Consider the following 24649-nt stretch of genomic DNA (forward strand, 5'->3'; position numbering starts at 1 on the left):
CAGCCTCATCATCTACTTGAACCGCCACATTCAGAAGATAGACAGGATAAACGGCGTAATGGCAGCTGTTTATATCTGCTACTGCAGAGTAAAACCGACATCCAGCAGCAACATGAATCTCCCTATCAGAAAAGCAATGACATGAAATGTCCACACATATTCAGCAATGAAGTCTATTTGTGGAGGTGTTTGTTGCAGTTTGAGTCCTCAGCAATTTCTCACTTTCAGCACTGCACACCACAGTGGCAATGCAAGTTATTAAGTGGGTTTACTGGAAATGGTAACTGGGCAGCACCACTGGCAGAAGAAGTCCTTTACTTGAGTAAAAGTACCACTACAGCAATATAGAAATACTCCATTACAAGTTTAAGGCCTGCATGAAAAGTAAAAGTCTGAGTTTAGAACCTCTGAATGACACATTATTATTTCTGCAAGATTATTAGTAGCAGCACGTTACTTTTGCAGCTGCTGTATTGTTTTTTATATCAAGTTTTATATATAAGAACAGCAGATAAATCTGAGGGGCTCCTCACATGATTAATGGGAAATTCAATCTTCTAGTACTGGTAACATTGTGTGAAAAATCATTACGTTGTACATGATGTCTTCTGTCCTGTAAGATTCTGGCACACAAAACTTGAATTCTGGCAAAAATAAAGAGGAATCTTCAAAACAGTGTCTTTGTAAGTGTTGATGTCTACAGGTATTCGAGTTGCACCACATTTGAGTTTAAATATAATATGTGTATGAGTCCATCTCACTTCCAACTGCTGCAATTTCAGGAGCCCTTGGCAAAACTTTTGTGAGCATTGGGTATCCGTTCGTATCATTATGTGAAGAAAACTGATGATGGCTCTGTTTTTAAACATGTACACCAGGTCCAGATTAAAAACCTGTGAGCTTAGGTGGCTTGAATCTGGAGTAGATCACATTTTTATACCAACACAGTTCTTACTGGTACAAGCCTAAGGCATCCACTGCTAATGTCCCAGTGCCAGACATAACAGGACACCCATAGAGGTCCCATGTTCATGTAACAATGATCAGAGCTGTTTGGGAAGCAGGTGCAGGTGGTTTTAATGTTGTGGCTGATCGGTCTATGTCAATATACAAGCTGAGAAATCACCACAACACAGCAGCGTATTTGTGAAGATGACCCACAACCTCAGAGTGCAAAGCATTTACATCTAAACAGAGCACAGACAGAGCTGACATCTTGTCTTGTGTGCACAGCGGTGGCTTTTTAAAGAGAGTAAACCGACACAACTCACCACGGGGCCCGGCTCTCCGCGATCACCTCTGGCTCCTCTGATTCCTGGGCCTCCCTGTTAGAAACACAAACAGCAGGAGGTGGTCACAATCAGCACGTTTGCTGCTGTGAGACACTGTGTGATTCTGGATGGATAAATAGCTGGCAAACAAGCTGAGGCACAGGAAATAAGGTCAGCCAGACAGAGAAGTGTAAAAGAAAATATGGATTGAAGTGAAGAAACACAAGCTGCTCATGCAACACGCAGGTGTGATACAGTGTGTGTGTCGCTACATAAACATATGTAGGAGTATGTGTTTGCTCACTGGTACTCCAGCAGGGCCTGGGGGGCCTTTGCTGTCCTGGGTGCAGGTGCAGGCTTTGGGCAAGGCTGGGCAGTCGACCTCCTTTCTCTGGATGATCACAGCACAATGAGGGTGACAAAAAAATCAAGATGTGACAACGAAATGGAACAGAAAATGTGATCAAATGAAGCAAACAAAGTGCAATAAAGGTTTTACTACTGATGCTACTGTTAAATTCAAGTTTAGTACTGTAATAAGCTGACAAAATTACACACAGTTTGTGGCAGTTAACGAACAGAATCACCTTATTTGTCATGTTGTAGTTTTTAGACATGTAAATGCAAATATTCTTGATGAAACATTCAAAACCAAAGTAATACAAATGATCTCAAGCAAAATTAAGTGTAGAAAATGTACTTTAATTATAAAAAATACTGCATTTTTATGAGATATTAATTTTCGTTGCATAGGACATTTTGCATTTTAGATTTTCGCATTGTTTATATTTATTTATTGCACATTTTTGATTATTTATCTGTATTTATGGTAGTGGGAACTGTACTTTTTCTGCTGTAACAACCAAATTTCCCCTCAGGGATTAATAAAGTATTTCTATTCTATTCTATTCTATTCTATTCTATTCTATTCTATTCTATTCTATTCTATTCTATTCTATTCTATTCTATTCTATTCTATTCTATTCTATTCTATTCTCCCTGATTTTGCGGTACTTTAATAGTGTACATAGCACATTGAAGAAAATGGAATCCCCAAAGAGCAGAATATTGATGGGCTCTTTAAACTTTGAATATTATCAACAAAATCATTGGAAAAATGGAAACATTATTATTTCATTTTGCTTATTTTCAGATTTTGTACCAGCTGCTGTGAATTTCTAGCACAAAAAAATAGAACAGTGTGAAAAATGCTTTAAATAGTAATTGCACACAACCTTCATGCACATAGTGTAAATCAACACTGATGCGCTCCTAAAAAAAAAAAGAAAAAAGAAAATTTTGCACTCACTAGACCAGGAATTTCACAGCACTTGTCTCTGTTGGCCCACGAAGTGCTGCAGATGATATCAAAGTTCTGTAGCTGGAACTGCAGAAGAAAAGAAGAAAAAACAAAACAAAACAAATTTTAATCACACAAACACACAGTTAGAATGTGGATGCTTTGCAATGTCACATAAAACACCAGAAATGAGTCTAATTAACCCTCTGAACCCCTGAAAGGCATGCTATCTTTAAAACATAACCAAAATAAGATGATTTAGCTGAGCCAGAAACTGTAAGTACAGAAAGAATATTTGCATTTGCAACCTTTTCTGGTTGAAAATGTTTGAAAAATCAACCAAATTTGAGCTTAAAATCTTGGTATTTCATGAAGATCACTTTATTCTGCATGTCTCGTTTAAAAGTTCATGAATTTACACAGTTTTGTCCACCGGAATTTGCAAAAAACAAACAATTCTGTGCTCCTTTGTGGAAAAACAAATAAATAAACACATGACAAAAACTTTTCAGGTTTAATGCGGGCTGCCTTCACACAGTGCAGAAAAAGAAAAACTGAGAGGAGAATAAAACATATTTTTTGGAAAATAAACAGTAAGAAATTGAAGTATCGTCTTTACTTTTTTTTAATTATATATGGCATTTTAAGTCCTTCATGCTGCACAGAATGTAGCTTTAAGGTTATATTGCAAAGAAAAATGATCCCACAGTGATGAATAAAAGAAAGTCAAGAAACTGCTCAGAGCGTTAGCTTGTGCAAAATATAAAATATGACATAATTCAGGACATTTTTTTTCATAACTGACTGCAAGTACTCATGTCACAATGTCAATTTGGGAATAAATAACGTAAAACTTAAAATGCACTCAGGAAACTAGCAGAAGCATCAACAGGAAGCCTTCTGACTACAAATGAGGTGGTGTTTTTATTTCATGCGGCAGGATTAAGACCGCTGATGATCAGCTGTTACAAATCGCTGAATGTCTTGAGATATTTTAGTGCTGGGCAAATCAGTCATAATCCCTTGTCGTGTCCAAAAAGAAAAAGAAAAAAAAAAAGGAGTACCCTGGCATTCCTCTGAACCTTTTCACAGATGTCTGTGTTTTCAGTTTGTCTAATTAGGCTTGGTGAATTAGTCAGGGCTGATTCATGGGGTTTAAAACACAGTGGGAGACTCTGAGCCTTGTGTTGGATTGTGAAAATATTCAAAAATAGAAAGACGAACACATTCAGCTGCTCATTTTTCTAACCAGGAAGCAGCATCATTATCTAGAAGTAGAGAGAATTCAAAAATGTCTTCTGTGCAGAATATCAAAGCTATGTCTCTTCATGAATCATATAAGGAGAAAAAATTAAAGCTGAAATTCTTTGATTAAATATTCTATGAAAACAAAAATGGAATCAACATGAGCAGGTGTTACCAACATTGGAAAAAAATGATTCTTCATACAACTTGTTTATAATTCATTTTAATTTGTTTCCACACGTCTCCTTGCCCAGTGTAAACACTGCCTGCAGTTCAATCCAGTTCAGCAGAAAACAGTGTTTACCATGGTTTTGTTTGTTTTTAGTAGAATTTGGTGCAAAAGATAATTTTGTTATATAAATATGTGTGTGTGTGTGTGTGTGTGTGTGTGTGTGTGTGTGTGTGTGTGTGTGTGTGTGTGTGTGTGTGTGTGTGTGTGTGTGTGTGTGTGTGTATATATATATAACAAAATGTTGTTGTATTTGCTGTTGTGCTTTGAAAAGCAGCAAAAGGGGAAGACTTGAATACTTTTTGATCTGGCATAGTGGTGCAATGATTATTCATTTAATTATGTAGCTTCCAACTACTAAATTAATAACCAAGTAGATTAGAAAGGACAGTCTAAATTCTGTGATTCCAGTTTCTTAAATGTATCTGTTTCCTCGTTTCTTTCCTCCCCTAAGACAGTAAATTGAATATCTTTCGGTTGTGGACAAAGCAATACACTTTTATTTTGGACTTTGGGAAACACTGATTGACATTTTTCTTGACTTTCAAGACCAAACAACTATTGGAATATTAAAGAAAATAATTTGACAATGAAAACAACGAGTACTTACAGCATTAATAGAGAGTGCTTCTTGCAGAATCTGGAGCATAACATTTATTTGTGCTGGGCTGTTTTTTAGCATTTTAAATAACTTTCGATTAAAATAGAACAATTTAAACTTAGATTTGGTCAAGCAAGAATTAATTTCGAGATTAATAAAGTTTTGTCTTGTATTGCAATGCATTGCTAAATACTGCAAGAAGCCCTCTCTGTTAGGGATGCAACTAATCATTATTTTCATTGTCAATTATTTTCTCTAACATTTCCATCGTTGTTTGATCTTGAAAGTGGTCAAAAATGTTAATCAGTGTTTCCCATATCCCAAAATAAAAGTGTCTTGTTTTGTCCACAACCCAAAGATATTCAGTTTACTGTCTCAGAGGAGGAAAAAAACAGAAAACATTCACATTTAAGAAGCTGGAATCAGAGAATTTCAACTTTCCTTCCTAATATTCATTAATTTAATAGTTGAAAGCTAATTGATTAATTAATGAAATGAGTAATAGTTGCACTCCTATGCCACTAATAGAGTTTACTTTCTGTGTGCTTGCATGCTTTGCTCACCGGTGCTGAGTTGTCCTTGTTCCCTCTTGAGCGAACCATCCTGCCCAGAACTTCCATTCCGTCTGTGGTGATGTTTCCTGCCGCGTTGATGTTCTTCTCGGCCACCATCTTGCAGTCGATGAACACTTTGGCGCTCGTCTTGCTGATTGCAATGTGAAGCTGCACAAATGAAAACAACAAACATGTTCAATATTTCATTCCTGAAAGTGACTTCAAGTGCTGAACGCCTGATCACCCAGGTAGAGCTTCTTGGATTGGAAATTAATCAATTTTACTGGACGTCAAGATAAAAAGGAAAGATTTGTTCACTTTGTTGTTTGGCTGCTCGTCAGGTTGCGGTTACTAATATCCCTGAAGAGGATCTGTCTTTCACTACTTCCAAAATCTGCAGCCTTTAGGAATCCTCTGCAAAAAAAGGACTGATTTAAAGGCCACTATCCACTGTCTTATTTGGCTTTCATGGACAAGTACATTTACTGAAGCTGTACTTCCTGTACTGTATTTTCATTTTTTGCTACTTTATGCTTTCGCTTTCATACGAGAGGCAAATATTGGACTTAAATACTGTGTACTAGACCACATGTATTTGATAACTTCAGTTACTTTGCTGATTTTAGTTAATAGCCCAAAATATAATGAATATATAAATAATTGATCCTTAAAGGGGAAATGTACAAGAAAGTAGTTAAATCACCAGCTTTAAGGCGTGAACAAGTCAACGAACCACTAATTAAAATCTAACAATATAAAAACATTATTCTGAAAAAATGCTAGCCTGTCAATTGAGCGTTATACTGCTGATATTTTCAGTATATTTTGATGCTAATACTTAACATTAATATTATGTTAATGTATTAGATTTTGCCAAAAGGCAAAATTTTCTACTGCACTTCCCAGGGCTGGTTGTACTTTAAAACTACACAAAAAAAACATTAAAAAAAACACATACAGGAGCATTAATGCAGAATTAATGAAAGTCTAGTAACTGTTTCCAGCAGTTAGATACTTTTTAAAAGTAAAGTAGGTGTGAAAATAGACCACACATATTTTGTTTATCTGATTCCTGCTCAATGCTGCAGCAGCTAGAAGACGATGCTTTAATGTGGTGCACAAAAAAATCTTAATTAACCCAAAAATGATCATGGGTTTGAGTGTTGTGATAAAAAAAATTGTGATAAAAAATTACAACATATATTTGAACTTCCTGATGGGTCTTGAACTACTCATCTGCTACTGGGTCGAGAAATTGAACCAAACATCATGATATTTCATCAAAATGACTTTATGCTACATGTCTCACTTAAAAATGGACTAAAAATTAACTGTCAATTCTAATCAGAGTCTGTAAAAAACAAAAAATTCCCTTGACTGACTTGGCTGTGACTAACGCTTGCGTGACAAAAATTCGGGGATTTTTTTCACTGCAGACTGTGCAGTTTGCAGAGCAGAAATGACACGTGTTGAAACAAATTAAAAATGCAAGTAGTAAAATATCTTTAGCGTTTTTTTTGTTGTTGTTTTTTGCAGCGTTGGTGACACCTTGGACAAGTTTTGTACATGTTGGCTCCGGCTTTTATGAAACTTTTGTAAAACAAATAAAGATATTCAGCATTTGTTTTCTTTTTAATTTATTTCTGGCATCATAACTGTCAGACTGCACAGATGACATTTTCGAGTTGTCTATTTCAAACTGTGGTTGTGCTGTTTCCATAAAAGTTCGAACAATCCAGAAATGATGCACAGAAGCGCATGCACACATACAAGCAAACATACTTATTTTGTAGCCGGTGTGGGCTTCCTGAGGTTTATTCAGGGACAAAACGAACCCATTTAAATAAAGACTTTCACAGTCCTGCAGCAGAGCACAGTGAAAGCTTCACCACCAGCTGCACTTAAACTTACATTAACACCCTGAGTGTCACTGCTATATTTAACAGCACATACAGGTAATACTGTCTGTCACAAAAAAAGGAGCTTCTACAAGTTATTAAGTCCCTCTGTTATTTGCTTCCTGAATTATATTTAGAGAAAAGAGGGAAAATAAAGAAGCTACGATGTGAGAGTATATATCTTTATCTGGAATATTTGGAGTTTGTGTGTTTTTTTCACTTTAGTAAGCACAAATTAAAGCATTCTATGTTTGTCCTGGCAAAGAGGATATTCACTTTTATAGAAAACAGACCATAAACCTATAAAGTCTGCTCTGTAGTTGTGATTATATATACTTATAGTGAAGTTAAGACATAGAAGTACGACTGAAGTGGGTGGAATAAAGAAAGAAAGAAAGAAAGAAAGAAAAAAGAAAGTTCCATTTTGCTGTTTTTAGAGCCTTTAAAGCTCAGGACAACATTTTATTTTGCTTTGCATCCTTAGATGACTGCAGAATTATATTTGTACAACATACAGCAGGTTGCAAACTAAAAACACCCTCAATACCCTTCGACAGTTAGATTTATCTTTGTGTTCCTAATTAGTTTGTTTTTCTTGGTTGGGTTTTTTGATGTCTCCTGTAGTTAACATTGAATTTAATCTTAAACAGTGGCAGTATTTATACCATATTTACTGCCTTTGAAAAGGAAAAACATGTTTTATATTCAGAAAGTCGACTGAAATTGTACATGCAGCTGTTACTTTCATAATTATGAAAGTAGCTCTGACAGAGATACAATTAATAGCATCATAAACCCTCTGAACTCCAAGTAGTTTCTGAGGTGTGTTACAGTTTTTACTCACTGTATGCTAATTTTTCACTACATATAAAGTCCTGCACTTCTATGGAAACAGTACAACCATGACTAGAAGAACTAAGCAATTTCTTTTATGCAACATAGCAAAGTTAGAATAAAACAAATACTGTAAAAAATAGGGGAAAAATGCTGAATTTCTTTAACTGTTTTACCACAGCTAAAAAAAAAAAAAAAAAAAATGCAATATACATGTATAACATTTTTGTGCCCACAGGTGGCACCAATATTGATTTAAAAATGTTGTTTTACAGATATTTTACAGTTTAAATTATCCTTATTATTTTTAATTAAAATTGGTTGCTTTGTGTAAACGCAGCCTGCAGTTCAACCTAATGGTCGATGAATTTTTGCTACAAGACTGTTGGTTGTCAAAGAATCATTCATACATTCTTGGTTGTGCCGAGGAATATAGAATTTTTTGTTTTTAATAAAACCTGGGTTGAGCAAACAGTATATTTTGGGCAAGTTTCTAAATAAGACAGCTTTGATTAAGTGAATGGCACACTAGAAATGAGTTGTTCGAGGACTGTCGGAAATCTGAAAATCCAGTGTTTCTTTTTTGTTTCCTTTACAGTTTCTGGCGGATAAATGGTGTAATTTTGCTGTGTGTTTTTTCTTTTAAACAAACCTGTCAAACCCACTGGTGGGATTTTGGGTTCAGGAGATTAAAACCAATTTGACATTTTTGTGAAAACATTACCGGTATTTAACAAAATTTAATTTGGCTTAACGTCAGCAGTGAAATTGTTTTTCTAAATATGGCCACAGGTTTCCACATATAGTTGCGCTCTTAAGTTTACATACCCTGGCAAAATGAGTAAAAGATGTACCATTCTTTAATGAAAACATGAATGAACAGTGCAATACAACTGCGTGACAATAAATAACTTTGTCTGACCTCTAACCCTAAATGAAAGAAAAGTTTTTCCATCATTAAACTTTTTTTTCTTTTTTTTAAAGGACATTCACAAATTTTGCCAGAGTATGTAAACTTAAGAGCACAACTGTATATCTAAACTTTAGAGGTTAATGAAAGCATCGTCCTGGTGTTTTAATCTGTGCTCTTGAACTGTTTTACTGCATTTGCTGCATGCCCACTTCCTTGTGTGTGTTTGTACATAAACACACGTTCATCCAGTTTACATGGCCGGTTAGCTCAGTTGGTTAGAGCGTGGTGCTAATAACGCCAAGGTCGCGGGTTCGATCCCCGTACAGGCCACAAATGTTTTTGGAGCAGTAGTGGTGCAACGGTTAAGTCTCTGGACTACTGATCAGAAGGTCAGAGGTTCAAGCCCTGATGTGGCCACTGTTGGGCCCTTGAGCAAGGCCCTTAACCCTTCCTGCTCCAGGGATGCTGAATCGTCGCTCTGACTCCCCCAGCTAGGGAGAGATGGGAAAATCCCCTTGTGGGATTAATAAGGGATAATAAATAAAAATATACAGTATTCAGAGCAGAAGTCCCTTCAATCTGCATTAGCGCTGCCGAACTGTGAGAGAAATCCTGTTTAGAGTGTGAAGCGATGCTGCCTTATCAGTCCATGCAGGATATTTCCGCATTCTTGTCATATTTCCAAATGTCAGCTTCTCGGGCAACTAAGACACAGTTTATCGACGTTTATGCGACGAGATACGAAAGCTCAACTTCTGTGACTTACTGTATGGGGGAAAAATTGAATCTTCAAAGCAAGGTAAGGCGGGAGAACCGCTAGATTTGGCTGATTATCAAATGACTTATATGCTCTGATTCATAATCACACAGACCTGTACGGAGACTTGTCAGGTAAAATCCACTAAGTATGCAGTACAGACGCACACACACAGAGGAGAAGGTGAAAGGGTAGGCAGGATAACCTCCGCTGACAGCCAGCAGACAGAAGTGACTGCAGATCAGTCGGTGAGTCCCACAGCACTGACACACTGATGATAACACAACACGACTGTGAGCAGGTTCAGGCTCAGGGCAGCTACGCTCCACCTGTCAACACTGAAACTACTGTGTCGCTCTACAAGGTTTGGGATGAGAGAAGAAGAGTGAGGGGGGAGGGGGAGAAGGTAAGGAACTGAATAAATGAATGATCCAATAGCACGACAGATGGCTGTACTGCAAAGCAGGTTCAACATATCCAGGCTTTCTTTGTGTGAGCTGGTTTGACAAAACCATAAACCCAAATCAGAAACGATGGGCATCAATCAGAGACATGGCTGGTGTCATGTGACTCTTCTTCTGCACAAAATGCACCAATCACGTGTCGCCTACTTCAGTCAAAAGGTGCAGCTTGTTATGATGTTATGCAACTATCAGCAACTGTCCTACTGCAAATGATGCAAGAGATGAATGCTGGTAGGAAACTACTAATGCTGATAATTTAACATTGTTATTTTACTGCTCAGCGACTCAACACAGGTGTTTATTTGTAACACAACAGCTCCACGAGAGCTCTTTAAACTTCATCTTTTGAATGAATGCATTTAGGTCTGACACTTTCTCATAACAGAGAACATGTTAGAGAACATGTGGACTTTAGTTTTTGGTGACATTAATGTCACTGATGGAATGTTCTCTGTGATAAATGCCAATAAACTAATCAATTCTCTAATCGGTGTTCTGTTACCTGCAGTACCAGCTGTGTAAATAGATCTTGAATTAAATCACGACAAAGCATATAAAGATATCAGCGTATTTTACAGTAGGTTCCCATGTTAGTTAGCTTAATTTTTTTAAAAATCTATAAAAAAAAAAAACTCCATATGGGTGTCAGATAAAATGCAGAAATATTGTAATGTTAAGAAGTGTGAAAATAATGTGAAATATCAGGAAAATAATATAAGTAGTTTCAAATACAGTAATATTAGTGTAATTTTATTGTCAAACCCTAAAGAACTAATTACCATTTGGAAAAATAAAGATTTTAAGAAATTTTGTTAATAAAAAAATAAGTTTCTGTGATTTTACTAAATATTGTGTAATTAAAAAAAATAGGGAACATCTGTAATATAACATAAAAAGAAATTATATACCACTTTTTCAGGCCTTCATATACAGAATTTGTCAATTCAACAGCAAATGTCTGAAAAATAATGATTTTGTTTAATGTAGATTTAAATATAGTAAAAACAGAGACATTTTACGGTAAAATCTAAAGAATCTAATTATCATTTGTGAAAATACAGATTTTTGAGGTGGTTGTTAGTCATAGTTTTTGGTCCATTTTTATGGTTAACATGTAAATTATTAGAAAAAAAATTGTAATTTTTCTAGATATTGTCTTATTTAACCAAACGGAAATCTGTAATATCACACTGAAAGAAATTATGTACCATTTTTTTCAATTGCTGTTCAATAACAGCAAATATCTGTAAAATAATGACAGTAAAAATAGTGTTATTTTATTGTTAGACATAAAAGACTGAATTACCATTTATAAAAATACAGATTTGTGTGATGTGGACGTTATTTACAGAATTTTTTTATTTTTTTTTTTACTATTAAGACATAAATGAATAAAACTAAATTGTGTGATTTTTTCTAGATGTCTAATTTAGCAAAACAGGGAAAATTTGTAATATAACCATTTAAGAAATTAAAGTATGCAAGATTTTTTAGTCCATAATATACATGTTTTTCTTTCAAATAACTACAAATATCTGTAAAATAATAATTTGTTTGGCTGATTTAAATATAGGGAAAAAAAGTGTCATTCTATTGTCAAATATAAATGATTAAACAATACTGAAAAATACTGATTTCTGATATGGACGTATTAATTTAGAATTTTTAAAAATTATACATGCAATTTTATTTCTTTGCTACGTAATATCTGTAATCTAACAAAAGCGGGAAAGTGTTTTCACTGAACAATATATAGCTCAATGATGATCCGACTGTAAAACAATGATGTTATTAACCCTCTGAACTCATCACTTAATCACAGCTATGAAAATCTCTACACTGCATTACATGTGCATCCAGATAAAACTTTAAATGCTGAAGTAAAAACAAATCTTCAGTCAGTATGTTCAGTCAGACAACATAAAACAGGAAGTCATTCTGACCTTATGGAAGCTGCCATAGAAGAGTTTTTTGACTTCTGGCCCTTCGAATGTGACCGTCTGAAAATCTCCTTTGTAGTCGTTATTAAAGAATGTCAGAGTTTTTCCTCCATCTGCAGAAAGACACACAATGTACACGTAAAAAAAGAAAAATTCAAACACAAAAATACACTAAATTTGCAAGTATTAAAGATATTAAGGGAGATTCAGTTTTTCATTATGAAACATGGGATGTTGACTGATTCTTTATGATACTTACACAAAAAGACAACTTATTTAAAATATAAATATTCAGGTAATCTATAGTATCTGGAGTATGTCTGAGCTCTGTACCTCATCTCACCAATACCACCTCAATTGGTTTTACTAAGCAGTACGTTGTTTTCTAAATACACTCTAAATACTATTTTTTATCTGACCAAAAATGGAAGTGCTATCTGAGTTCTTGCTACAGAACCCTGGTGATCTTAATTGTCGGAGAAGTGACTGACAATCTCAAGTGTGTTTGTGAGGAATATCCTTCAATATCTACATTATCCAATACTTTTTATAGCAAGTGACATCCCTTTCTGTTCAATCCACCATTTATTTCTATCCTTTTCTTCCTGAAGTGTATCAATTTCACTATAGAAATCTGAAAAGGACATGGTTCTCCTTCATGACAACAGTGAGTCTTCCTGTTATTCTGTACGTCCACTGACTAATTGGAAAGGATTTGTAGTTATAGGAACAAAGCAAGACCAGTTTATGCTTTCTTAGTCCATGTGTGGAGACCGATGCAGACTTTGAAAGTATTTCCTCTCATATTAAACACAAAAAACACCTGGAGCTCCTGTGGATGCTTCCCATGGAAGACGAAGGACATTAATCTTTGAAAATGTCCTGTACATCAGCTGTAGTACCTAGTTCAGCCATCAGGTGAAGCCTCTAAATGTTTGCTACCATAGGGACTTAAGAAAGCTGTCATTCAGTCTGCCAGCAGTTCCATGTTGGCAAACAGAGAGCATTGTGGGAGTGTAGCTGGTTAATGGCCACCATGAGATAGTCTTATGTGCCATTTAATGCCCACCTTAATGCCTTTATGTCTCCTTTTGTAAGGTGAGCTGAAGTGTGCTAATACAGCATCACCTAGTGGCTCATAATCTACGCTAGCAGCTGTATCAGGACACAACATGATGGCCTTTGAGTTTATTTTTGCGATATTGTTAACATATTATTGATTGATAAGGGTGCTGATTATCAGTTACAAAATCTGTTAAAAATGTGCATCGCTCAGGTGCCCAGATAGCTCAATTGGTTAAGTGCGTGACCCATATACTCAGCGGCCTGGCTTCAATTCCAGCTCACGGCACTTTACTGCATGTCTTCCCCCCATTCTTCTCCCTACTTTCCTGTCTGCCTCTCAACTGCACCTATCAATTGAAGTCAACAAAAGGCCAAAAAAATTAAAGAATTTAAAGCTCATCACTGTGTTTGGGCCCAGTGAGTGGAAAGCATGCACAATTCAAAGGCCTGCAGTGACTAGTTCCACTACAACTATTTTAATAGTGAATAGTTAAAATGTGAATGATAAGGGATCACGCACTGGCGTGTCATATCTTTTGGTTGATTACCTATGTGTACCCTTATGGATGCATAAAGCCTAAAATGGCCTCAACAGAACTTAATGCGTTCACGTTGATTGTTAAGGGCTGTGTTTCTCCACTCACTGTCCATGATGACTCCCACCAGTGGCTCGTTGTTCTTGTTGAGGATTTCCCAGAGAGCGAATGGCTCCTCAGGGGTGTCAGCCAGCAGTCTGAACAGCAGGGTGACGGTGTAGTCGGAGGGCAGCCCCTCAGGATGGATGTACCTGTGAACCAAAGCAGCAGACAAGACATCACAGAAGGGTCAACACTGTGAAACCTCCCTGGGGATGGTCTCAGATTTTCTTTTCCTGAGGCTACAAGTCTTTTCCATGCAGCTGGTAGCAATAAGAGATATTCAGGTCATAAGATATGTTCTCTGAGCTACCTGGTCGGTTGTGCCAGCAGAGCATTACTGTGCAGGTGGAAACAGGGGAAAGCGTTGAAGGTGCCAGGGACCATGGAAACACCGGAGATGCTGCTGTACCGGTTCTCAACAAGGCCAAACAGCTCCATCATACGGAAGCCTGACGATGAATAGTGTGAATTATAATTTGTAAACGCCAAATTATTGGGCTCAAACCAACTGTTGATTTAACCCTCTGAACCCCAAGCAGTTTCTGGGTATTTGTGCTCACCGTGGGCTCATTTTTCACTAGAAGACAAAGGCTTGAACCTATCATAGCTATAGGAAGACCAAACTAAAAATGTCCTGGCGTAATCAGTCCTAGAAAAAAAAGGGGGCTCCACATGCTTTTGTTTTTTTTACTATTTATTGTTACTTTTTATACTACTTTGCGCATTACCTCAAGAAAGATGTTTCATCACACTGAATGTATCTTCCAACAATTTGCTCCTCTGTTTACTGTTGTTGATTTTTTGTCTCTTGACTGTTGGTCACAGCTTAATCTGTCATTAGTTGTCAGTTGCATTAAAAAAACTGATTTTTTTTTTTTTTTTTTGTGCATGATTTGGTTATTGCAAAAAGTCTGGCCGATAATTTGAACGAGACATGTAGAATAGAGTGATTTTGATAAAATATCACAATTTTAAGATTAGAATTGGTTATTTTTTCATGATGGAACTTTACGCCACACATGACACAGTTAGGCAGAATGCCGAAAACTCGTATTTTTTCCTGTTTTTACAGTTTCTGGCTCTGATAAATGGGGTAATTTGGGTATATTCTTTCCAAGAGAAAACATGCTTTGGGGTTCAGAAAATTAAAGCATGAAATCTACATGGTTGAACTTTCACCTGGAGTTGTGCTGCCACTCATCGGTACAGATGGACAAGCTGCGAAAGACAGAAAGACGCTTGATTATAAACCTCAAAATACACAATAGAATCCTATAAACACATGCAACTATGGTCAATACTGCAAATAAGCAACATTACATATGATAACTATTGGTATATATAGGTGTAGTGCTGCCAGAATGACGCTATGCTGCTTTTTTCCATGTTAAAAAATAGAATATTTACAGTTCACATGATCTGGTTGACAGTCAATCATATTTTGAAGGGCTTGAACAGTGAATCCCAGCTTAAAGCAAGAACACAAATGAAAACTAATGGTCAGAGTTGTTGTATTGACAGTTAAGGTGTACAGATTGATTGATCAATACATTAAGCAACATGAAAGATAACATTCCACTTTAAATGTTGGCTGCCTTTGAGTGGCAAAGTGAGTTAAATTCTTTATTTTTCTAGTCTATAGGTGAACTAATTAAAATGAAAAGGCATTTTTTCAAACAGCTAAGAAGGTGACAATTATACAACAAAATAACTTCACACTTATTTGAGCCATTATTTATTCCTATATACCTCCAATATCTCAGTAAGTGGTGTAGTCCATCAGCGTTGGCATCTAAAGTCGAGTTCCAACTCATTCACTGAGACGGTACTGGCAAAATTCTTTAGATGGGAGTATTAAGCTGGTCTTTTTGTAAGTGATTAACTTAATTAATAATTTATGGAGTCTCCTTGCAAGCATCCTTGATACTTTATTTGCTAATGTAAAGCCAGTTGACTAATACAGGAGTTGATTCTGATCTAACCTTTGAACTACACATCAAACAAGGGTTTAGGGTTGCTCTTAAATGTTTTTAGTGATTCTAGCCCTTAGTTTATACTTGTATTGTGTCCTAGTATTATGCCATCAGTATGTGCATTGCATTACTTTGCTGCTTTATCTGCTGAACGTGTGGTTGCAACTGGACGTTTGTAATTTCCCACGGGATTAATAAAGTATCTATCATCATCAAGCAAGCCATCCAGTCCAGTGTCCCCGGTTAAGAATCATCTCCACGATAAGACCAGTCCTTTCATACCCCAGCCTCGATTCACACATTTGTTCTCTGAAATTTTTGAACACAATAACTCCCTTTTTCTGACATAAACAGTGAGTCACTGTCTCACAGACTGGAGAGCTGGTCCAGTAATTCTCTGATAGTTAATTCATTAATTTGATTAATTTAGGAGGTTACTGGCCCTAGGATTCGACTATATATATATATATATATATATATATATATATATATATATATATATATATATATATATATATATATATATATATATATATATATATATATATATATATATATATATATATATATATATATATATATATATATAAAGGTCCCACACTTTTAAAGGAGAGACTTCCATGACGATGCTGCTGATTTAATGAGTAATTGGGTTATGTGTGTTTTATTCCATATTATTTAAACTTCGATCCTATTTCTGTACTGGAAGGAAATTTGACTCAAGCTTTGTTGTTTGCTTTACTATTAATAATTGATTATTGGCCTGACTTCCGTGTGTCCAGCTTTTGCACTGTCAGTCAGAGTGCTTGGTAAACCTTTATCTTCAGTCTAACATTTGATTGTGTGGTTAGTTCTAGCTGACTAATGTATGTGAATTTGCCACAGTAACATCGGAGGTTACAGAACCTTAGAAACAAGGCACAACTCAACGGTCCACATGCTACAAAGTTGCCTAAACAAACAACACTACAACTTCTGATCGGCAAAGAAATGACTTTGTTCTAAAAGTAGAGTCCGACTTCACCAAACGGTTTGAAACATTACTCACTGGCGGTGGCGGCTTCACACACGAAGGTCACCAGCTTCTCTTCAATCTTCTTAAAGGCATCCAGATCGTCCACGAAAAAGACGTGTCTGTCGCTGGGTTTGCTGGCGATGCTCACCAGCTCTCCGTAGTCGGCATCAGCAAAACCGATGGCGAACACAATGTAACCTTTACAGGGAGACAGAGTAGGAAAAATGTGAGAATAACCAGCAGGAGAAAGTGGATGACGACGTTAAACTGCGTCTTTTACAAGACAGGAAATGATTTTGTCTTGAATTCCAGTATTATATAACAGGTTACGCCAGAATCAGAAAGGTTTTATTGCCAAGTAGGTTTTCACATACCAGGAATTTGACTTGGTGTTTTAGGGCATAACAGTAAAACAGTTCATATAGATTAAAAGTGTGTAAATAAGAAGCAGAGTTATAAGTCAAATTAGCAGAAAGTGTAATCAGGTTTCTAAATCACACAAAGTAATGGAAATATTTCCAGTGTGCAGGAATGTGTAAAGCAGTCACCCGAGAGTATGTGACGTAAACAAGAACTTGAAATGTGCAAGAGGATAGTATTAATTTCATTTAAAAGCTGTCCTGTTATGTGTTAAGTGTGGTGGGATAAGATGAAGATATATAACAATTAATCACAAGGATTTGTTGTGCGATCACCAGAAAAGAGAATCTTTTTAAAATATCAAGTACAACAAAGAATTCAGCTTTCAGTTAATTTGCTAAAATCCTGAAAATCTCCTGGGACTTCTCCAACATAAACAGCCAGCTTCTGACCTGCCATCTGCATCTCTTTGGAAACTTTGTTGACGTCGTCCTGCGATCGACCGTCGGTGAGAACCACCAGGACGTTAGGGATTCCTCTCCGGAGTCCTGCCTCAGCTGTAAAGATGTTCTCCTTCACGTGCTGGATGGCTCGACCTGATTGGGCAAAAAGAGGCATTGATCAACGTCAACTTAGATTAACTGGCTCCAGTAAACTGTACAGAAGGCAGCATGATGCATTTTTTTGTGTTTTCCCTTTTTGGAGGCAACTATTTTCAGAAACTGCGAATAAATGCCACCATGCAACCTTACACCTCACTATGCAGCAGTTCAGTTTTCTCTTCTGGGATTTTATGCAAAATTTTGCAAATGTTATGAGATACTACAACATTTGCTTATTTAAAAAAAAACTATTTGAAAACCTTGTAATACAGGAAGTCATTTCCTTAATGTCAGTAATTTAAGTTTCATTGTAATGTCTCCCATTCACATGTATGTATCACATTGTATTCTGCCTTAAAGTGCATTTTAAACTGCTCATATGTGACAGTGACAGAGTGGAGCCTCGGAACAATGAATTGCTCTCAGATAGGAGGACCTGATGGTCAAGGATTGTTCTGATGGTAAAGGAGAGCTCCTCCAAAGGAGGACTCTGATGGTAAAAGAGGACTCCACATGGTGCTTTCAGATGTGGTCTTTTAAAGTGGACCTTTGCATATCATTAACTCAGTAGGGGTCTGGTACATCCTCTGTCAGGGAGGGCTGATGTCCAGATGTCTCTCACAGAGTTACATTTTCAGGTGATTTTTGTGGTGTCTGCAACTCCAAAAATATTGTAATATGGTGAACATGATATATCTAGGTATATTACTGACAGACAGGGGAATCAGAACGATACCAGATATGATCATGTGAATGACAGACATGCTACGAATTATCATATTAATACTAATCAGGAGGAATAAAATATTAAAGGCAAGGCAAGATGTGGATTAACCATGAAGTTATTAAAAAGTTCACTTGTTTTGTGAAATGGATGTACATAAAAAGGAGTTTAGTCCAGAATTGTGAGATGATTGTCTTTGTTGGTTCTGACGTGAGTCCAGAGCTCCTTTGTCAGTGAGTGGAATGTCTTTAAAGTTGTCATCCAGGTTACTGAGCCTCTACTTCAATGGCTCAGGAATCAGTCTAAATGTTTATTGGCGGCCATTTGGTCCCTTGTAGGCCTGATAGTGGCTGGGGGTTTAAACCAGTCTCCTGGCTGACAGGCCTAATTTACTTCCTGGAGGTCTGTGTAGGGGGATCCTTTAAAGTCTGATCTGGTGCTCTGCTGCTGATGTTACTTTGCACCCTCGTACCAGATCTGGAAAGCGTATTACTTGCAGTGTCTTGGTGTTTCAGGGCCACTGATCAAAGCGAGCCCCGTCTCCAACCTGTGACTGTGAAGGTGTTAAACCCAGGGCAGGAGAAGGACAGATAAAATCTGCTCTTGTCCTGTTCCACTGTGGAATAATGGCTGGTGGATCCTACAGCAGTAATGGGAATTTTGTTCCATTTCTGGCTGCAACTCTGGCTGAGTTTATTTCCTGTTTAATTTTCCTTAGAAGATGAAGCCTCCTCGTGTGCAGCTGTGCAGTTTTAATTTACTTCCAATTAAACTGCTATGTGTGAAATACTCGTGGCAGCAGCTTGTGTAGTCGGCTTTGTGACACGCAGAAGAGTCGCGGCCCAAGTTCACTTAACCAACAGCAATATTTTAGGTTTCACTGAAATTATTTATCACTGTAGAGTGAAAACTGGACTCAAAACTGGAGCGTGCAGTGTGACGACAGGGCATGTGGGAAAGTAAAATATTAAGTAGTAAGCACACTACATTTATGCTTATACTGTTTTGACTTATGTTTGTATTTTAGGCCATATTTTTCTATTTCTTTTTATAGTTTTAGGTCCTATTTTTCTACTTATGCATTTCTATATTTTTAGGAAATATTTTTCTATTTCTGTTTACATATTTTGGCCATATTTTTTGACTTATGTTTATATTTTTAAGTCATATTTTTCTATTTCTGTTTTTAGGTAATATTTTTCTAACTGTGTTTATATTTTTAGGTCATATTTTTCTATTTATGTTTATATTTTTAGGACATATTTTTCTGCTTATGTTTACATTTTTAGGTCAGATTTTTCTTCTTAGGTTTACACTTTTAGGTAATATTTTTCTACTTATGTTTACGTATTTAGGACATGTTTTTCTACTTAAGGTTCTATTTTTAGGTCATTTTTCTGCTTAGGTTTCTATATTTAGGTCATATTTTTCAACAAATGTTTTTATTTTTTGGTCATATTTTTCTTATTTTGTTTATATTTTTAGACCACATTTTTCTACTTATGATTCTATTTTTAGGTCAGATTTTTCTATTTATCTTTATATTTTTAGGTCAGATTTTTCTACTTATGTTCATATTTTAGGTAATATGTTTTGCACCTAGGTTTATATTTTATGTCATATTTTCCTACTTATGTTTATATTTTTACGTCATTTTTTAACTTATATTTATATTTTTAGTTCATAATTTATACTTTTTTGTATTTATAGGTCATAAGTTTCTACTTATGTTTATATTTTTAGGCCAGATTTTTTTTACTTATGTTAATCTATATATTTTGTGCTGTTTATATTTCTGACTTTGAATGGGAACAACTGTAACATATGCAGTTTTCCCTCGGGAATCAGTAAAGTATTTCTGATTCTGTTTTTCGTTTGTTTCTTGATATCATTTAGGGGTGGAATCCGGGTGTCTAAAAGATCCTCAACACATGATAATCGGTTCATGACATGTTGATGTAAATGAACATCAGATGGAGCAACAGCGAGTAAACCACATTCGAAGCAGCAGACAGACAGAATACAGAGAGAATCTGTGTTCTGTGTTTTGTCCATCCAGTAAGGAGTCTTTCTGTAGGAGTCCAGATATAAAATAATGTCACGGACACTGAAATATGAAGCTACAGCGCTCTGGGGTTGTTTGAAGAAATTAAGACATCAAACTTACTTATGGGAGCAGAGTGGTGGATTTAGTGGCATCTAGTGGTGATGCAGCAAACTGCAACTGACTGAATACCGTCTCAACACCTCGATTTAACAATCTTGCAATGCTGTTTGAATTTTATAGGTACTATGATTTGGTTACTGATGGACGGACAAGTCACAAATTAGTAGATCAACAGCTCTTGGAAAGTTGAACATCCAATCTTTCTCTCCACTTTCAAGCTGATAATTAGTACACTTCTTTTGTGATATTTTTGCGCCTTTCAATCCCTCTGGCTTGTTTTTTGAGGCTCAGGAGGTTAATTGTATAATATTCTCTTTGCTTCTATTCAAAACTCTACCTTAAACTATTTACCAAACAACTCACATTCGCTGTTACCAAAAAAAAAAAAAACTCATTAGTGTCTCCTTTTTAAAACTTTACAATTTATATTGATCTCAAGATTCTCTCTGGGGCGTGAGATTTCTGCACGGTTGTTACATTTCAATAAAGCAATAAAGTAGCAGCAGGTTTTTAAATAGATCCAGCAATCAAATATCCTGCAGGCCGCTGGGAATGCCAGCAAACGGACTCTTAATTGTGGTGTGCGGAAGGCGGTGATTGAGTGCTTTTTAACTCCCCAAACTGTTGCTTTCTGCTAGAAATTGAAGATTTTACAGAGCGACATTAGCATCGGGAGAAACTCCTCCCCGGCAGTGATGGTGGAGCAAATCTGTAGTGTCATCCCTGCGCTGTTCGGTAAACAGTGATTAATGACTGCACTTCTCACTGCTTCCCTACAGACTTCCTCTCATTACACACACTCCAGAAATAAAGGCTGCTGTGCACTTAAGAACGACACTGCATGGGGATGTGTTTTACATGCAGGAAGACACAAGGGAAAGAAAAACACGTGCACAGTGACACAACACACAGAAGACAGATTTAATTTACCTTTTGCTCAATAAGTTTTGATAATGTCATTAGGAAGTCGTGTTTGTGCTCAGGTGTCTTTCTTGCATTTAGAGGGTGTGGTAGCAAAATTTTGTTTGTATTGGGATGAATTGTATTTGTAATGTGACGATCACAACCAAGTTTGGGCATGACTGTTGATAGACCTGACCGCGATAATGTTTTCTACGGTTTTGTTACAGTATATGATTATACTGTGACCAGCGTCAAGCACCAAGGCCGAATAACCCCAATACCATGAGACTCAATATTATGACCACTGACAGGTGAAGTGAATAACATTGATCATATTTGTCACTGCTTAGGGTGAAGCTGGAGAGAGTGGGGGTCAGTGACCAGCTGGCCACATGGACCATGGACTACCTCACAGACAGACCGCAGTATGTGAGGCTACAGGACTGTGTGTCTGATGTGGTGGTCTGCAGCACAGGAGCCCCTCAGGGTACAGTACTCTCACCTTTCCTCTTCACCCTCTACACATCAGACTTCCGCTACTCCACAGACAGTTGTCATCTCCAGAAGTTCTCCGATGACACTGCCATCATAGGATGCATGTCAGAGGGGAACGACTGTGAGTACAGGAAGGTCATCATGGACTTTGTCTACTGGTGTGAGCAGAACCCCATTCAAATGAACGGCAGCAAGACAAAGGAGATCGATTTTCACAGGCAACCCTCATACACTCCACCGCTGAACATCCAGGGACTTGACATTGAGAGAGTGAGGACCTACGAGTACCTGGGTGTTCACCTAAATAACAAACTGGACTGGACAGATAACAGACTCTCTTATCTTATCTTACTATGTGGCGTTCTGCTGGAAAACCTTGGATTTTGGCATCCATGTTGATGAGACTTCCACGCCCAAATAAACATTGTCCCAGAACAAGCAAACTCCTTCATGCAAATGGAAATCCCAAACGTCACTGGCCTACCCACGCAGGAAAATGCACCCAACCACATCCCAAAAACATCAAACAATCAGAAACATCTTGAGGAACATAACAATTGCCCAAGACTTTGATTTGACTTCCAAATTTCCTAGACCCCATTCTGATCAAGTATCAACAGGATGCAGTGGAACAAATTTGATTCCCCAGAAGCCCCTATGCACAACCCAGAGTACTCAAAGGATCCACTGCCAACGTCCAGGTGCCAGACCCCATAGGACACCCTGAGAGGTCTTCTTGTCCATGTCCACTGGTTCAGAGCATTTTTGATGACATAAGGGTGACCTATGCAGGGTTAGGCAGGTGGTTTTAATGTTGAGGCTGATCTGTGTAAGTTTGCATTTGTTCTTTGAATCTTGGTCAGACCTCTGAACATGAGCTTGGTGTTGGAGCTCCAGCCTTTCAGCTGAAACATTCACTCTGCATTTCTCTTTTTTACTGTTCACTGCTACTTCTTTTATTTTTTAATAAATTACAAAGACAAATACTGCTGCACCTTGACTGTTTTTGCTATGGCTCATCCAGATTTCCACAGCAGAGATGATTTCTTCTGGGGATTTCATCAGTGGCAGAAGTTGAACACATTTGTTTCTGTGTTTCAAGCACACATCATCCGTCCCTGAAACTCCACCAGACTTCAACACCAGCGTCACATGTTTTCATCAAGTTGTGTTTTCTCCTCCTCATGGATCTCACCTGTCTTGGTGTTTCCTCCCTTGTAGGTAATCTTGTTGATTGCGTCCAGCAGTCGCTCCTTGTCGCTGTACGAGTTCAGCTTGAACTCAGTCCGGGCGTCGTCGCTGAACTGGACGATCGCCACCTGTCAGACAACACAGCGAAGGAGCTAATCAGCAAAAATGTGCAACATTTTAACCTGAGCTGCTACTTCAGTTTTTTTTATTTGCCTCTAGTAGATGCTTTGGTCTTCAACTTTTATTTTCTGCTACCATGGAAGTCAAACAAATGAAATGGAGAGTTTTGCCTCTTCTCTTTCCCCTGATGTTTATTTCCACTATACTTCTGTTTCTTGTGTCCTTGTGGACACCTTTATTTGCCAATCAAGACACAGCAGTATGTCGAAACCAGCTCTTCTCTCAAGAAATCAACTCGTAAGTCCTCCCTCTTCCCCACAAATGTCAAACAACTGCAAGTCTTCACTTTTGTTCTCTGTCCTGGTCTTATTCCTGCATTGGTTTCTAATCTCCTTTGTTCTTAACCCCCAGAACCCAGTTTTTTCCACATTTTTCCTCACTGTGGGCTCATTTATCACTGCAATACAAAGTCCTGCAACTCAATGGAATCAGCAATTTATAAACAAGACATATTCCATAAGGTGATTTTGATGAAATATCATGATTTTGAGCTGAGGATTGGATTAAGTTTAACAACAAAATGGCACGTCAAACAGCACTTAGTTCAAAGACCATTGAAAAGTCAAAGTGAAGTAGTTGGACACAGGAGATGAACCTCCGCCTCCTGTTACAGTAATGTGATTTATACCGCCTCTTATTTCCTTTGTGTGACTGTTTTGAACAGGGGAACGTCTACATATCTATCAAATATTAATCCAGGCAGCACTGAAACCAAAGGACATGTGCATCTCCAGCTAAAGCTATTGTATATTCAATTTTAGCCACATGTCATAAACAAATACTTGTTTAACTCTGAGATAATCAGTTGTTGAAAGAACATTATTTGATGATAATTTAAGTCAAGGATCCAGTAAAGAATGGTACAAGGTGTGCTATATGAGCAGTGCAGTCAATACTGACACCTCCACAGCAGCACTCAGCGGATTACCACTGATGATGTCTTTCATTACTCCGTCTCTGCTGCCACCGTAGTTTACAGCAACCCACCAACATACAGAACAAGGCTGAGAATCCTGCTGCGCCTTTGGCAAAGAGAAGTCTCTGCTTCTAGGTTTGTTTTCTGACTTTCCTGCACTGCTGTCAATAATTTTCCAGTCAAACCAAACACCAGGAGACAGCAGGAGTTTGGATGTCAAAGCTATCACTCTGTTTAAAGAAGGCCAAACCAACTCTGTGGTACCTGAGTGCCATCCGGGCCGATCTGGTCCAGAGCTCCGGTGGTGCTGTAGAGGAATCTGATGATCTTCAGAAAGTTGTCGTCGCCGATGCTCCAGGAACCGTCGACCAGGAAGACCAGGTCTGCTTTGGCTGCTTTACAAACTGAACACAA

At 37.3% G+C, this 24649-nt stretch overlaps 1 protein-coding gene and 1 non-coding gene across 2 annotated transcripts in view; one reads left to right on the forward strand and one right to left on the reverse strand.

Moving 5' to 3' along the window:
* LOC111571909 (collagen alpha-1(XIV) chain) overlaps window positions 1–24649 on the reverse strand; it is a 245817-nt gene that overhangs the window by 43532 nt on the left and 177636 nt on the right. The window contains exons 25-36 of the mRNA XM_055017695.1: window positions 24500–24639; window positions 23144–23267; window positions 17510–17653; window positions 16731–16895; window positions 14889–14927; window positions 14020–14158; window positions 13716–13858; window positions 12010–12119; window positions 5210–5368; window positions 2581–2658; window positions 1576–1662; window positions 1272–1325 (exon numbers count right to left, since the gene is read on the reverse strand). Coding sequence (XP_054873670.1) covers window positions 1272–1325; window positions 1576–1662; window positions 2581–2658; window positions 5210–5368; window positions 12010–12119; window positions 13716–13858; window positions 14020–14158; window positions 14889–14927; window positions 16731–16895; window positions 17510–17653; window positions 23144–23267; window positions 24500–24639 — 1382 coding nt within the window. The remainder of the gene's footprint in view (window positions 1–1271; window positions 1326–1575; window positions 1663–2580; window positions 2659–5209; window positions 5369–12009; window positions 12120–13715; window positions 13859–14019; window positions 14159–14888; window positions 14928–16730; window positions 16896–17509; window positions 17654–23143; window positions 23268–24499; window positions 24640–24649) is intronic.
* trnai-aau (transfer RNA isoleucine (anticodon AAU)) lies at window positions 9102–9175 on the forward strand. The gene has a single exon. It is a non-coding gene; the product is annotated as a tRNA-Ile (tRNA).

Source organism: Amphiprion ocellaris, chromosome 15, assembly GCF_022539595.1.
Source record: "Amphiprion ocellaris isolate individual 3 ecotype Okinawa chromosome 15, ASM2253959v1, whole genome shotgun sequence".
Taxonomy (NCBI): domain Eukaryota; kingdom Metazoa; phylum Chordata; class Actinopteri; family Pomacentridae; genus Amphiprion; species Amphiprion ocellaris.